This window comes from Neovison vison, chromosome 12 (assembly GCF_020171115.1).
Source record: "Neovison vison isolate M4711 chromosome 12, ASM_NN_V1, whole genome shotgun sequence".
Taxonomy (NCBI): Eukaryota; Metazoa; Chordata; class Mammalia; order Carnivora; family Mustelidae; genus Neogale; species Neogale vison.
This window is the reverse complement of record NC_058102.1, coordinates 134,141,484-134,158,018: the sequence shown is the minus strand read 5'-3', so window position 1 is coordinate 134,158,018 and position 16,535 is coordinate 134,141,484. Positions and strand designations below refer to the sequence as shown.

Below are 16,535 nucleotides of genomic sequence, written 5' to 3'. Positions count from 1 at the left end.
CTCTCTGCTCAGCGGGGAGCCTGCTTCCTCTCTCTCTCTCTGCCTGCCTCTCTGCCTACTTGTGATCTCTCTCTGTCAAATAAATAAATAAAATCTTTAAAAAAAATAAGAGCTAAAACTATAAAACTCATAGAAAAAAATAGGTGTATCATTTGTGACTGGATTTGGCAACAGTTTCTTAGATATGACAACAAAAGACAAAAAATGATTAAGTATATTTCATCAAAATTAAAAACGTCTTTGCTTCAAACGTCACCATCAATAAAGTGAAAAGTCAAGCTACTGAATAAAAGAAAAGATTTCAAAATCTTATATCTGATAAGGGATCTGTATTTGAGATATGCAAATAACTCTTACAATAATGAAAAGACAACCCAATAAAGAAATGGGAAAATAATTGATTCAGTCTATAAGGAAGATATAGAAATGGATAATAACACACATAAAAAGATGAGATGCTCAACATAATTAAGTTTCTGTGTTTTTTTTTAACATCTTAATTATTTGACAGACAGAGAACACAAGCAGGGGGAGCTGCAGAGGGAGAGGGAAAAGCAGGCCCTCTGCTGAGCAGGGAGCCTAATGCAGGGCTTAATGCCGGAGGCATCACAATTCCAGACTGCAAGCTCTATGACAAAGCTGTCATCATCAAGGCAGTGTAGTACTGGCACAAAAACAGACACATAGATCAATGAAACAGAATAGAGAGCCCAGAAATGGACCCTCAGGTCTATGGTCAACTAATCTTCAACAAAGCAGGAAAGAATGCCCAATGGAAAAAAGAGAGTCTCTTCAACAAATGGTGTTGGGAAAATTGAACAGCCACAAGCAGAAGAATGAAACTGGACCATCTTCCTATACCACACGCAAAAATAGACTCCAGATGGATGAAAGCCCTCAATATGAGACAGGAATCCATCATAATCTTTGAGGAGAACACAGACGGCAACCTCTTTGACCTCAGCCACAGCAAGTTCTTCCTAGAAACATCCCCAAAAGCAAGGGAGAAAGGGCAAAAATGAACTATTGGGACTTCATCAAGAGCAAAAGCTTTTGCACAGCAAAGGAAATAGTCAACACAACCAAAAGACAACTGACAGAATGGGAGAAGATAATTGCAAATGACATATCAGATAAAGGGCTAGTATCCAAAATCTATAAAGATCTCATCATACGCAACACCCAAAGAACAAATAATCCAATCAGGCAATGGGCAGAGGACATGAACAGACACTTCTGCAAAGAAGACACCCAAATGGCCAACAGACAGATGAAAAAGTGCTCAACATCACTTGGCATCAAGGAAATACAAATCAAAACTACACTGAGATACCATCTTATACTAGTCAGAATGGTTAAAATTAACAAGTCAGGAAACATCAGGTGTTGGCAAGGAGGCAAAGAAAGGGGAACCCTCCTACACTATTGGTGGAAATGTAAGCTGGTGTACCCACTCTGGAAAACAGCATGGAGGTTCCTCAAGAAATTGAAAATAGAGCTACCCTATGACCCAGCAACCACACTACTGAGTATTTACACTAAAGATACAAATGTAGGTATCCGAAGGGACACGTGCATCCAAATGTTTATAGCAGCAATGTCCATAATAGCCAAACAATGGAAAGAACCTAGATGTCCATCAACAGATGAATGGATAAAGAAGATGTGGTATATACACACAATGGACTACTAGGCAGCCATCAAAAGAAATAAAATCTTGCCATTTGCAATGACGTGGATGGAACTAGAGGGAGGGTATTATGCTGAGTGAAATAAGTCTATCAGAGAAAGACAATTATGATATGAGCTCTCTGATATGGAGGAATTTGAGAAGCAACGTGGGGGGTTTGGGGAGTAGGAAAGGAAAAAATGAAACAAGATGGGGCTGGGGAGGGAGACAACCTCTTAATCTCAGGAAACAAACTGAGGGTTGCTGGAGAAGAGGGAGGTGCAAGGAATGGGATGGCCAGGTGATGAACATGCTAAGCTGAATGTTGTGAAATGTGTAAGACTGATGAATCACAGACCTTTACCCCTGAAACAAATAATACATTATATGTTCATTAAAAATAAAAAGACTGAGAGATGGTGAAATCGACCCAATTAACTGAGAGGATAAAATGTGATGGCAGGAAAATAAAAATAGATGTCCAGACAATAACTAAATGAACGTTCACAGCAGCATTATTAATGGCTAAAAAGAGGAAACGACCCAAAGGTGCATCAAATGATGAATGAACAAGGGTTTTAGCCCACAATGGAGTACTGTTTGATAATAAGGAATGAAACACTGATATATGCTATGACACAGATAAACCCCAAAAACATTAAGCGGGGGAAGCTAGTCACAAAGGACCACACATTGTGTGATTCCCCATATATGAAATATTCAGAATGGGAAACTCTATTGAGGCAGAAAGTAGACTGGTGGTTGTGTGAGCCTGGGGGCAAGGATTAAGGGTTTCTTTTCAGGGTATGCAGCCATCAAAAGAAACGAAATCTTGCCATTTGCGACAACATGAATGGAACTAGAGCGTATCACGCTTAGCGAAATAAGTCAAGCAGAGAAAGACAACTATCATATGATCTCCCTGATATGAGGAAGTGGTGATGCAACATGGGGGCTTAAGTGGGTAGGATAAGAATCCATGAAACAAGATGGGATAGGGAGGGAGACAAACCATAAGTGACTCTTAATCTCACGAAACAAACTGTGGGTTGCTGGGGGAAGGGGGGTTGGGAGAAGGAGGGTAGGGTTATGGACATTGGGGAGGGTATGTGCTTTTGGGTAAATTGGAAGGGGAGGTGAACCATGAGGGACTATGGACTCTGAGAAACAATCTGAGGGGTTTGAAGTGGGGGGGGTGGGATGTTGGGGTACCAGGTGGTGGGTATTGCAGAGGGCATGGCTTGCATGGATCACTGGGTGTGGTGAAAAAATAATGAATACTGTTTTTCTGAAAATAAATAAATTGGAAAAAAAATACGTCCTACTTGATGGCAGTAATGGTTGCACAATTCCATCAATATACCCAAACATTGAACTACAAATATTAAATGGGTGAATTGTATGGAATTTGCATTCCATCTCAATACAGCTTTAAAAAAAATCCAATGGCAAGACCTAGATAATTTTCTTAATTCTCTCTTTTGGGTGTATATAGTATACATGAACTAAATATTTCTGTGCATTTATTATATATTGAAAAGGAAAAGAAAATGAAGGAAATGCCGAAGTTCAACTGGTTTGTGAAATCACTTCTCTGTACAAGTTATCCTGAAATCAGTACAGATTCTGTATCCATTCAAAAAAGTGAAGATGAGAAATAAGACAATTTCCTTAAACATTCTATTAAACATTATCTTCTGCTTTTACATAGCTTAGCTCATGATGGTAACAGAGAGATCATTAAAAAACATTATTTAGCACACCTGGGTGGCTCAGTTGGTTAAGCATTCAACTCAGGATTTTAGCTCAGGTCATGATCTTATGGGTCATGGAATCAAGCCAGCATGGGGCTCTCTGCTGGGCAGGGGTCTGCTTGAAATTCTTTCCATCTCCCTCTGCCTCTCCAACTGCCTCCACAACAAATAAATAAATAAGTCTTTTTAAAAAACTATTTAGTAGGAAAAAAGTCCCAATTTCTGTGAAGAATGATGTATAAGTTTCAACTTTCCTAAGGGTAACTACTATAAGAAAAAATGTATAAAACAAATAACAGAATGAAAGTCAAAGTTTAAGATAAGTACATTGTGAAGATACTAAAATTATACTAAATTAATTATAATGAAAAATAGAAGGAAGTGGTCCATGGAAATAAGCATCCTAAAACACTTCATATTATTTAACCAACTACAGATTAACTTGACATGTGACATTTCATACATACCTGATTCCTACTCTGAGCCAGTTTTTCCTTTAAGTCTTTTACCTCATCTTCTAAATTCATAGGACAACGTGATGTCACCTCCAGTGAAGCCTCTGACATAGATAGTTTTTTTAGGGTATTGGCCAGTTCTTCTTGAAGTTGTCTCACAGCAACCTAATAAGACATTTCTGTTACTGGTTTTATAAATCATCTTACTATTAAATTATGCTAACAATATATAACTTTGACCTATGTACTTGGAAAATTTCACTACAAACATCAATTCATCTTCTTTTCCTAACATGTATACATTATGGCTGTTTAATGAATTTGGCTAAAGACACAAAAAGATGTTATCTGCCTAGTCAGTATTATGTTACTTAGATAATTAATTCAGCCCCACTATCCTTTCCTTGTGGGTGAATTTTCCCAAAGCTTCCCAATCGACTGAAGTCTCAAAAAGAAATGGGTATATAGGTGGGACTAGCATTGGTCAAGTCTACAGTATGAAATGTTTTCCCTCTTTTTTATTAGAGGCTTCAATTAATGTCAGAGTTCCTCACATGTTCAATCCTCTGCTCAAATCCTTTTAATAGATAACTATCTCAGAACGTAAGTGAAGTCATTCTAATGGCCTTCAAGACCCTAGATGACCTGGCTTTCACCTCTCTCCATGACCTCCATTCCTGCTACACAAGAATCCTGCCACCCCTCATTAATCTGAAAATGGAGATCCAATGCCCAATTAATAAATAACAGAGATACAGTTCTCTTTGTGTTGGATAAACTTAGGCCCAAATGATAGTAACTGAGATTTGAAATGAGCAAATTATTTGTAAAATTGCTTAAAAAATTATAAATAGCAGTGGGAAGATTAAATCAAATATAGTTTTGCTAAAGCTCATCACAATTGTCCCAAATTATGATTTAATGAAAAGGAAGGGCCTGCAAAGGATTAAAAGGTCATAAGGATACATGATTTCAGACTAAAAATTCAAATTTATATAAATAAGAATAAAATTATGCCAACCTAAAATGTATATAAAGCTACTATGTATAGTTTGCATAAATGTATAAATATATAAAAGTATATATGTATATAAATATATATATTTATACTTATAAACATATACTTATATATATGTATAAAAAGTACTGAGATACTGTACTTTTTATTCAGTTCACTTGGGAAATCTGGAGCTAACTGTCAAGTTAATCCACTTAATTGAATCTCAATTTCAAAATATGCATGCTTTAAAAATCCTCTATACTTGCAGTGTTGGCTTTTAAAATATATGTACATACATACATGGAGAAAATATATATATACAAATATATATGTATACATATATATATACACAGACATGAAGTGTATATATATATATATACACACACACACATATATGTACACACATGTAGATAAAACAATAATTTCAGAAAATAAAATATATATGCATACAAATACATACACAAGTGTACTTCAAAATAACTAAAGAAAATACCCCAGAACTCCTTTTGTTACCCACTTCTATCTCCTCTTGTTTGCAAAGGTGATTCTTTAGAATTCCATCTTGTAATATTCTGGCATCCTGTTCTCGACAAAGTTGTTTTTCAGTATAATACCGTTCTTCCACAACCTAAAGACATATTTTCATTAGGATTTTGTATGACACCGTTAAAAAAAAAATCAACACATACTGTTTCCTGTTTTGTTAATTTTGGCCATTCTAACTGGTGTAAGGTGATATCTCAATGTGGTTTTAATTTGAATCTAGTGTTGGAGAGGATGTGGAGAAAGGGGAACCCTCTTCCACTGTTGGTGGGAATGCAAGTTGGTGGAGCCACTTTGGAAAACTGTGTGGAGATTCCTCAAGAAATTAAAAATAGAGCTTCCCTATGACCCTGCCATTGCACTCCTGGGTATTTGCCCCAAAGATACAGATGTCGTGAAAAGAAGGGCCATCTGTACCCAATGTTTATAGCAGCAATGGTCATGGTCGCCAAACTATGGAAAGAACCAAGATGCCCTTCAACGGATGAATGGATAAGGAAGATGTGGTCCATATACACTATGGAGTATTATGCCTCCATCAGAAAGGATGAATACCCAACTTTTGTAGCAACATGGACGGGACTGGAAGAGATTCTGCTGAGTGAAATAAGTCAAGCAGAGAGAGCCAATTATCATATGGTTTCACTTATTTGTGGAGCATAACAAATAGCATGGAGGACAAGGGGTGTTAGAGAGGAGAAGGGAGTTGGGGCAAATTGGATAGGGAGGTGAACCACGAGAGACTATGGACTCTGAAAAACAATCTGAGGGGTTTGAAGTGGCAGGGGGGTGGGAGGTTGGGGTACCAGGTGGTGGGTATTATAGAGGGCATGGATTGCATGGAGCCCTGGGTGTGGTGAAAAAATAATGAATACTGTTTTTCTAAAAATAAATAAATTGGAAAAAAATCAAAAGCTTAAGAGAACTTAAGAAACTGTTCAAAAGAAGTAGCCTTTTTAAATACAAAGATTTTTATCCTACACGAATAATTCAAATTTTAATTTAAATGACAGCTAAATTTGTCATAGATATACAGGTAGATATAGTATGTGAAATAAAATTTCTTTACAAAACATTTAACTAATTCCATCAGAGTCTCAAGGTGATTTAGCCTATATTTTAATATAAAAGATCCAAAACCGGGGTGCCTGGGTAGCTCAGTTGCTTAAGTGTCTTACTCTTGGTTTCAGCTCAGGTCATGATCTCAAGGATTTAAGATCCAACCCTAAGTCAGGCTCTGCACTCAGAGTTGCTTGAGATTCTTATCCCTCCTTTTCCCTCCCCCTCTACACATTCCCCTATTCATGCTCTCTCTCTCTAAAAATAAATATTTTTAAAAAAATAGCCAACATGCATATTATGTCAATTTACCCTCCATCCCTTCATTCAGAAAATATACATAGGGTTTATATGAGAAGCCAAGAATTCCAATAAATTAATGATATTAGCTATAAATATCATAGTTCCTATTAGTATAAAACTAAATTTTTATCTATTTTATACCTAAGTAATATACATTAAATCAAAGGGATATTATAAATAATAGTGATAGAAATATGCAATATTTATCAGACTTACCTGATTGAAATTATTTCTTACATTCCTCAATTCTGCATCTAGTGCTCTAAGCTTAAAATCAAGTTCTTGTTTTATTTCAACTTCTTTCTTATACTGCTCTTCTCTTTTTGTTAGTTGCTCCTGAATCTTTTCATATAACATTTCAGCGTTTCTTCTTTTTTGTTTTTCTTGTTTTAAAGTTAATCTGCAAATAAATGTGCTTATTTTAAAAGTTGTTTTGTAAACAATAAAAAGCTCATGTTATGATCTGGTGCCACATATGCTGGTTTATTATCCAAATGAAATTTGTATGTTCTCATTTTTTTTCCTTTCTAGGGCTCATGTTTGTAATTTCTCACTTCAATCTCTTCCAAAAGGTGTATATAATTGAAAAGAAGCAATGAAAAAGCATTATGCTGCTTAGTACTAGTATCTCTGGGAGACATCTCTGGGAGATACTAGGGAAAGGAAATTTGAAATTATTCAAGAAAGATTGGAAAATTATTGTTTGTCCACATACTCATAATTACTCCTCCACTAGAGAAGATAATTTAGTTACTATTTAAAAAGAGAAGTTCCTGTCTCACATTGAGGCCTTTTATCCATTTTGAGTTTAACTTTGTGTACGGTGTAAGAGAATGGTCGAGTTTTTCTCTTCTACATGGATAAAAGACCTCAATGTGAGACAGGAATCCATCAGAATCCTAGAGGAGTACATGGGCAGTAATCTCTTCGATATCAGCCACAGCAACTTCTTTCAAGATATGTCTCCAAAGGCAAAGGAAACAAAAGCGAAGATGAACTTTTGGGACTTCATCAAAATCAAAAGCTTCTGCACAGCCAAAGAAACAGTCAAGAAAACAAAGAGACAACCCACGGAATGGGAGAAGATATTTGCAAATGACAGTACAGACAAAAGGTTGATATCCAGGATCTATAAGAACTACTCAAACTCACACACAAAAGAGACAATCATATAAAGAAATGGGCAGAAGATATGAACAGACCCTTCTCCATCGAAGACATACAAATGGCTATCAGATACATGAAAAACTATTCATCATCACTAGCCATCAGGGAGATTCAAATTAAAAACACATTGAGAGAAATCAGTCAAGCAGAGAGAGTCAATTATCATATGGTTTCACTCATTTGTGGAGCATAACCAATAGCATGGAGGACAAGGGGCGTTAGAGAGTAGTAGGGAATTTGGGTAAATTGGAAGGGGAGGTGAACCATGAGAGACTATGGACTCTGAAAAACAGTCTGAGGGGTTTGAAGTGGCGGGGGGGTGGGAGGTTGGGGTACCAGGTGGTGGGTATTATAGAGGGCACAGCTTGCATGGAGCACTGGGTGTGGTGAAAAAATAATAAATACTGTTTTTCTGAAAATAAATAAATTGGGAGGAAAAAAAAATAAAAATAAAAAAATAGATAAATAAAAAATTAAAAAAAAAAAAAACATTGAGATATCGCCTTACACCAGTTAGAATTGCCAAAATTAGCAAGACAGGAAACGACATGTGTTGGAGAGGATGTGGAGAAAGAGGAACCCTCTTCCACTGTTGGTGGGAATTCAAGTTGGTGCAGCCACTTTGGAGAAGAGTGTGGAGATTCCACAAGAAATTAAAAACAGAGCTTCCCTATGACCATGCAATTGCACTACTGGCTATTTGCCCCAAAGATACAGATGTAGTGAAAAGAAGGGCCATGTGTACCCCAGTGTTTATAGCAGCAATGGCCATGGTCGCCAAACTATGGAAAGAACCAAGATAACCTTCAACAGACGAATGGATAAGAAAGATGTGGTCCATATACACTATGGGGTATTATGCCTCCATCAGAAAGGACAAATACCCAACTTTTGTAGCAACATGGACGGGACTGGAAGAGATTCTGCTGAGTGAAATAAGTCAAGCAGAGAGAGTCAATTATCATATGGTTTCACTTATTTGTGGAGCATAACAAATAGCATGGTGTACATGGGGAGATAGAGAGGAGAAGGGAGTTGGGGGAAATTGGAAAGGGAGGTGAACCACAAGAGACTATGGACTCTGAAAAACAATCTGAGGGTTTTGAAGGGGTGGGGGGTGGGAGGTTGGGGTACCAGGTGGTGCGTGTTAGAGAGGGCACGGATTGCATGGAGTACTGGGTGTGGTGCAAAAATAATGAATACTGGATTGCTGAAAATAAATAAAAAATAAGTTAAATAACTTTTTAAAAAATCAAAAAAAAAGAAGTTCCTGTTTATAAAGAAGTTATAATTCACTACAAATAAATTGCTACTTCATGAAACATCACAAGTAAGGTAGTGTACGACAGCATCTGCAGATGCATTTACACAATGTACACCCACAGATTACTGTGATCTAGGACTAGGCTAGGGAGTCGAATATCTGTTGCCCTATGATTTTTATGTTTCTTCTTCTGAAATACTCTCAATTTACCTTGTTGATTATTCATTTCATTTTTTAAAAGATTTTATATATTTGATAGAGAGAACACAAAAAGGTGGAGTAGCAGGCAGAGGGAGAGGGAAAAGCAGGCTCCCCACTGAGCAAGAAGCCCAATGGGAGACTCAATCCCAGCACCCCGGGATCATGACCTGCAAAAGGCACACACTTAACCAACTGAGCCATCCAGGTGTCCCTGCTCCATTTTTTTCCCAATTATACACAGATTTTAATTCAGGTAAAGAAGTACAAGGAACACTGGGAGAATTTGGTAATTGTGAGACAACATTTTCACAGAACACAATGTGTTTATTTTAATCTCTTCAGTGGAGGTTTTTTAAAAAGTATCTTAAAAGCCTTCTGTTGAAGATTATACATGCAAATTTGGACTGTAACTCTATAATAGAAACATGGATTAATTTGGTGAAAATGGTCTATAGCAAATTTTCAGTTTTAGATAACAGAATACTCAGATATAGAGCTTGTCAATTCTCATTGCAGGTGACACTCAAATTACACATTTATACATCTTGTTTTTAATTTACTTTTTATTTATTTTCAGCATTACAGTATTCATCATTTTTGCACCACACCCAGTGCTCCATGCAATCCGTGCCCTCTATAATACCCACCACCTGGTACCCCAACCTCCCACCCCCCCACCCCTTCAAAACCCTCAGATTGTTTTTCAGAGTCCATAGTCTCTCATGGCTCACCTCCCCTTCCAATTTCCCCCAACTCCCTTCTCCTCTCTATCTCCCCATGTACTCCATGCTATTTGTTATGCTCCACAAATAAGTGAAACCATATGATAACTGACTCTCTCTGCTTGACTTATTTCACTCAGCATAACATATAATGTATTATTGGTTTCCCCTATCATCCATTGATGTATTATTTTGAAGAATCTCATACTTCACAATACTAAAGAAGTTTTCTTCCCTATAAAATCCCAGAAGGTAAGTTAGCAATTTCAAAACTTCTATGCATCTGTAGATAAAAGTAAATAATTCAAAGGGTGCCTTGCTGGCTCAACTGGTAGAGCATGCGACTCTTGATCTCACTCTTGACTTCAAGCCCTATTTAAACAAAACACACAAGGTAAATAGGCCAAGTATTTCCTTAAACCAAGATATCATACCTCAAACTGCAGAGTTCATGCTCCCATTCTACTTTTTGAAGCTCCAACTTAGATATCATTTCTTTTGTTTCTGATAGCTCCTTTTGTAGTCCCTTATCCATATTTTCCATTTTTTTATTTTTTCTTTTAAGTTGTCCACAGTGATATTTTATAAGTTCTATTAATCTTTCATATGAAAGAACCGCATGCTGGATTTTCAATAAACTGACAGAATCTACATCAGAGAAAAAATAAAAACAAATAAAATATATAGGGCACCTGGGTGGCTCAGCTGGTTAAGCATCTGACCTTTGGTTTCAGCTCAGGTCATACATAATCCCAGATTCGTTGGATCGAGCCCTGCATTGGGCTCCACTCAGCACAGAGTCTTCTTGAGATTCTTTCCACCCTTCCTCCCTCCTGCTCTGTTCTTTCCCACAGCCCCAGTCATGTTCGTTCTCAAATAAATTAATTAAATATAAAAAAGAAAAAATATATGAGTACTTTTTTTTTCAATTTACTTATTTTTAGAAAAACAGTATTCATTATTTTTTCACCACACCCAGGGCTCCATGCAATCCGTGCCTTCTATAATACCCACCACCTGGTACCCCAAACTCCCACCCCCCCGCCACTTCAAACCCCTCAGATTGTTTTTCAGAGTCCATAGTCTCTTGTGGTTCACCTCCCCATCCAATTTATCCCAACTCCCTTCTCCTAACATCCCTTGTCCTCCATGCTATTTGTTATGCTCCACAAATAAGTGAAACCATATGATAATTGACTCTCTCTGCTTGACTTATTTCACTCAGCAGAATCTCTTCCAGTCCCGTCTATGTTGCTACAAAAGTGGGTATACATCCTTTCTGATGGAGGCATAATACTCCATAGTGTATATGGACCACATCTTCCTTATCCATTCGTCCGCTGAAGGGCATCTTGGTTCTTTCCATAGTTTGGCGATCATGGCCATTGCTGCTATAAACATTGGGGCACAGATGGCCCTTCTTTTCACGACATCTGTGTCTTTGGGGTAAATACCCAGGAGTGCAATGGCAGGGTCATAGGGAAGCTCTATTTTTAATTTCTTGAGGAATCTCCACACAGTTCTCCAAAGAGGCTGCACCAACTTGCATTCCCACCAACAGTGGAAGAGGGTTCCCCTTTCTCCACATCCTCTCCAACACATGTTGTTTCCTCTTTTGTTAATGTTGGGCATTCTAACTGGTTTAAGATGATATCTCAATGTGGTTTTAATTTGAATCTCCCTGAGGGCTAATGATGATGAACATTTTTTCATGTGTCTGATAGCCATTTGTATGTCTTCATTGGAGAAGTGTCTGTTTATATCTTCTGCCCATTTTTTGATATGTTTGCCTGTTTTGTGTGTGTTAAGTTTGAGGAGTATATGAGTACTTTTTGCATATCAAAGACTGTATGTTTTCACATTCACTCATTCATACATTAATCAAATATATATTGAATGATTTCAATATCAAATATATTACTGGGATGCCTGGGTGTCTCAGTTGGTTAAGCATCTGCCTTCAGCTCAGGTCATGATCCCAGGGTCCTGGGTTCAAGCTCTACATTGGGCTCCCTACTCACTGGAGAGTCTGCTTCTCCCCCTGCCCAGATCCTTCCCCTGCTTATGCACTCTGTCTTTTTTTTTTCAGGTCATGAACCATTTTATTCCAAACAAGACAAAAACAAACAAACAAAAACACTACTTTCTTCAATAGGCTAGATTTGATTTGCTATTTTAATTGGAATATTCATATACCATAAGTACAGTAGATTATTTTTACAGCTGATTTGATTTGGATGTTGTCCTTTTCCAAGTTTCTTTATAGGGTTATGCTAGCCTCATAGCTGTGACTGTATCTTGGAAACTTAGAAGATTTTATGTTAGATATGCTGATACTAGAGGAATCATGTATACCTATTTAATCAGTTTTTTTTAATTGGTTCTTACTTTATTCAGAAAATACTCTTTCAAGATTTCAGCCATGCTTTAAAGAGCTGAATATACACACACACAATACAGTGCTGAATGTAAAAAGCATATAAAAACCATTTCCCATGTCTTACTAAAGTAGAATATATGTGTACCCATTTAAAAGATATTTAATAATGTTCTTCCACATTTTCAGATATAGTATAAAAAGCTGAATATACACATTTCCTCATCTTACTAAATTAAAAATGTACACACACACACACACACACACACACACACATATACATTTTTTCCCCAGGACTCAGGTCTATCATAAAAAATTGAGTATAAACTTAAAAGAGATATGCATGAAGTTTGTTATTTTACTCAAAATTCAGGGGCAGGGCAGCTCTGCATCGTTTCCTCAGTTCAACAACATCAAGGATACAGGTAATTCCAATCTATCCTGCATATCAATCTCAGCCTTTCACCCCTCCGGTAGCAAAATGGCCACAATTCCGGTATCACACAGACATACAGACATGCATCCTGTATATAAGAGGACTATTTCCTCCTATTTTGTTGGGCAAGAAAATTTAACCTGAAGCCTACTTGCAGAATTTTGCTCAGATCTTGTATGGCTAGGACTGGACATACATGCCCAGATGCAAAGCAAACTAGGAGAGCAAGACCTAGACTTTCGATGAGCAGCGGACAGTCCTGGCAAAGGGAGAATGGCTAACACCAACAGATAGGCAACCAACAGTGTCTGTCACAACAATATTGCCTTTTTTCTTTAAAACTCCTTTTTTTAGTTACATTTCCTCTCATTCATGATGCTTGAGGGATTTTTCCTCCCACCTCAGGAAGTTTTCAAGGATTGTTGTTGTTGTTGCTTTGTTTTTGGCTTTGCTCTTAACTGGTTAGTTAGAGCTTTTCTACACACTAGAGCTGACTGCTTATTCATTCCCTCTCTCATTCCTCCGATTTCAACAAGTGTTTCCAGGGAACCTATTAGAACAGGCTGTGCACCAAGTACAGTGCACTTACAATGAACCGTGCCCATTAACTGTCCATATTTTCTACACATATTAAAAGAAGTTAATTTTCCTAAGGATAGCTCTATTGCATCCTACAACTTTCAACATGGAGTTGTTTGTCATTCACTCCAAATTGTAACTTGCCTTGATTTTCTTTCCCCTAGTGAGGCAAGAGGGCAAGGTGAACAAAAAGTTCGGTTTTCAATTATTCTCCAGAAGGAATTACCTGACATTCAAAAGATGATACAAGATGCTCCCATAGTCATGGTACACATAAAAGCCTTCCTCTCATATGATCTCTATCCACAAATATGAAAATAAATAGAAGCAGCTATTTAACTCACTTTCAATATGAGCCATACAATATTCTTTGGGATTTAATGTAATTATTTAATCTTATAATGCTAGTAAGATGGTGCTAACATTAATTTATAACTGAGGAAGTTTAGATCTAGTTAAGTAATTTGCCCTAAAAGGCAAGTAAGACTGAGCATTGCTTAAATCCTTTACACTCTGCCTCAGTTTAAGTTAATTTTAGAGGAACCGCTTGCAAATATTTAAGATCTGAGTGGGATGGAAGAATCAGCTGCATTTTTAACATTACTGCAGTCTTCCTCAAGTATGAAGTGAGATGAGTAATTTGTTGGCTAAAGCAAATTGGTCTCCTATATTTAAGATATTTATATTATAAATCCTCTTGATTTCCCCCAGGCCAAATGACCTTGATGTTGCGAATTGTTGGTATGACAGTCTCTGACACATTAACTGCCTTCCAAAGCTTTCCCACTTTCCTTACATTCAAGGAGTTTTTTCACTTTTATATCAATTGAACCTTGATATCTAATAAATTTTGAAACATAAATAGAACCCTCTCAATCCCTAACATTTATAAAGTATATCAACATTAACACATGTCAAATAAATTATGGCCCTCAAATAAAGGCCCTGTATCCACAGTGTAAGCTCCGATATTAAGTGATCTTCAAAGGCTATCCCACATTCCTTAAAATCACAGGGGTTTTCGTGTTTTACTGGTTTGACTTTGCAGAGGTCCATAAAATTTTGAGCCTTCCCACTCCACTTCATTCACTCCTCTTTCCTGTGTGAATTCTTTGATGTTTACTAAGGTGTGAACCACGAATAAAGGCCTTCCCACATTGCTTGCATTTGTAAGGTTTCTCACCAACATGAATTTTCAGGTGTCGATTAAGTTCTGAGCCACGACCAAAGGCTTTTTCACATTCCTTACTCTTATAGGGCTTTTCACCACTATGACTTCTCTCGTGATGAGTAAGTTCTGACTTTCGAATAAAGGCCTTCCCACATTCCTTACATTTATGGGTCTCTCACCCATGTGAACTTTTTGATGTCGAATAAGTTCTGTGCTACAAGTAAAGGCCATTTTACATTCCTTACATTTATAGGGTTTCTCACCAGTGTGAGCTTTCTGATGTCGAGTAAGTTCCGAGCCACGACGAAAGGCCCTCCCACATTCTTTACATTTATATAGTTTCTCACCAGTATGAACACTCTGATGTCGAATAAGATGGGAATCAGAGATAAAAGCTTTCCCACATTCCTTACATTTATGAGGTTTCTCACCAGTATGAATTCTTTGATGTAGACTCAGTTGTGAGGCACAACTATATACCTTTCCACACTCCTTACATTCATAGCATCTCTCACCAGTATGAATTATCTGATGAAGACTAAGTTGCGTGTTGTAACAGAAAGCTTTCCCACATTCCTTACATTTATGGGGTTTCTCACCAGTATGGATTCTCTGATGTCAAAGAAGATGTGAGGGACGGGTAAAGGCTTTCCCACATTCCTTACATTCATAGTATTTCTCATCAGTATGAATTCTCTGATGTAAACTAAGTTGTGAGGTAGACGGAAAGGCCTTCCCACACTCCTTACATTTATAGGGTTTCTCACCTATGTGGATCTTTTGATGTTTCCTAAGTTTTGAGTTAGAATGAAAGGCTTTCCCACATTCCTTACATTTATAAGGTTTCTCACTAGTATTAATGCTCTGAGGTTTAGTTGTTTCAGAGCCATGGATAACAGCACATTTCTTATTTTCTTTACTTTTTTTGTTTTCATGAATTCTCTGATGCTTAATCAAGTCTGACTTACTACTAAAGGCTTTCCCACATTCTCCACATTTAGAGTCTTTCCTTATTACGATTTCTTTCATGTTGAAAATGGTGTGATTGGCACCTGGAAGTTTCCTTACATCTCTTGCATTCGTAGGTTTTCACTCTGGTGTGAACTGTCTGAGGCACTCTCTGAACTGTGTTCTGAGTGGAAGTGAACCTTTCCTCAGAGGTTATAACAGGTTGTCTGAAATGTCCCTCCTGTTGTTTCTCCAAGTGGCATTTGATTTCTCTGCTATTTCCAAACCTAGTGCACTCAAGGCTGGAGCTTGTGAGTCTTTTTATCTCCAGGGGCAATGATTTAATTTCATAACTGTGCTCCTTTGGACATAAATTCTTGGTTTCTCTTCTGGACTCCCAATCTGGGGACCATTCTTTTTTATCCTGATTTTTAACCACCCGGGGCTCCTTCCCCTGCTCCAATAAGGAGATCACATCTGGCTTAGAATCAGAAAGTCTCAGTGAGATCAGGTTGTTATAATTCTCCAACATTACATCGCAGTACAAACCCTTCTGGGCAGAGTGCAAGCATTCCCACTCCTTCTGAGCGGAAGTGAACCACATCTTTTTTTTTTATTTTTTATTTTTTTTTTTAGTTTTTTTTTTTTTCCAATTTATTTATTTTCAGAAAAACAGTATTCATTATTTTTTCACCACACCCAGTGCTCCATGCAAGCTGTGCCCTCTATAATACCCACCACCTGGTACCCCAACCTCCCACCCCCCCACCACTTCAAACCCCTCAGACTGTTTTTCAGAGTCCATAGTCTCTCATGGTTCATCTCCCCTTCCAATTTACCCAAAAGCACATACCCTCCCCAATGACCATAACCTTCCCCCCTTCTCC

The 16,535-nt window shown here is 37.4% G+C and overlaps 1 protein-coding gene across 1 annotated transcript in view; it reads right to left on the bottom strand.

Annotated features, from left to right (window-relative positions):
• LOC122891043 (ankyrin repeat domain-containing protein 26-like) overlaps nucleotides 1–16,535 on the bottom strand; it is a 117,337-nt gene that overhangs the window by 35,571 nt on the left and 65,231 nt on the right. Inside the window, exons 13-16 of the mRNA XM_044226424.1 lie at nucleotides 10,572–10,785; nucleotides 7,000–7,183; nucleotides 5,396–5,506; nucleotides 3,891–4,043 (exon numbers count right to left, since the gene is read on the bottom strand). Of these exons, the coding sequence (XP_044082359.1) occupies nucleotides 3,891–4,043; nucleotides 5,396–5,506; nucleotides 7,000–7,183; nucleotides 10,572–10,785 (662 nt within the window). The remainder of the gene's footprint in view (nucleotides 1–3,890; nucleotides 4,044–5,395; nucleotides 5,507–6,999; nucleotides 7,184–10,571; nucleotides 10,786–16,535) is intronic.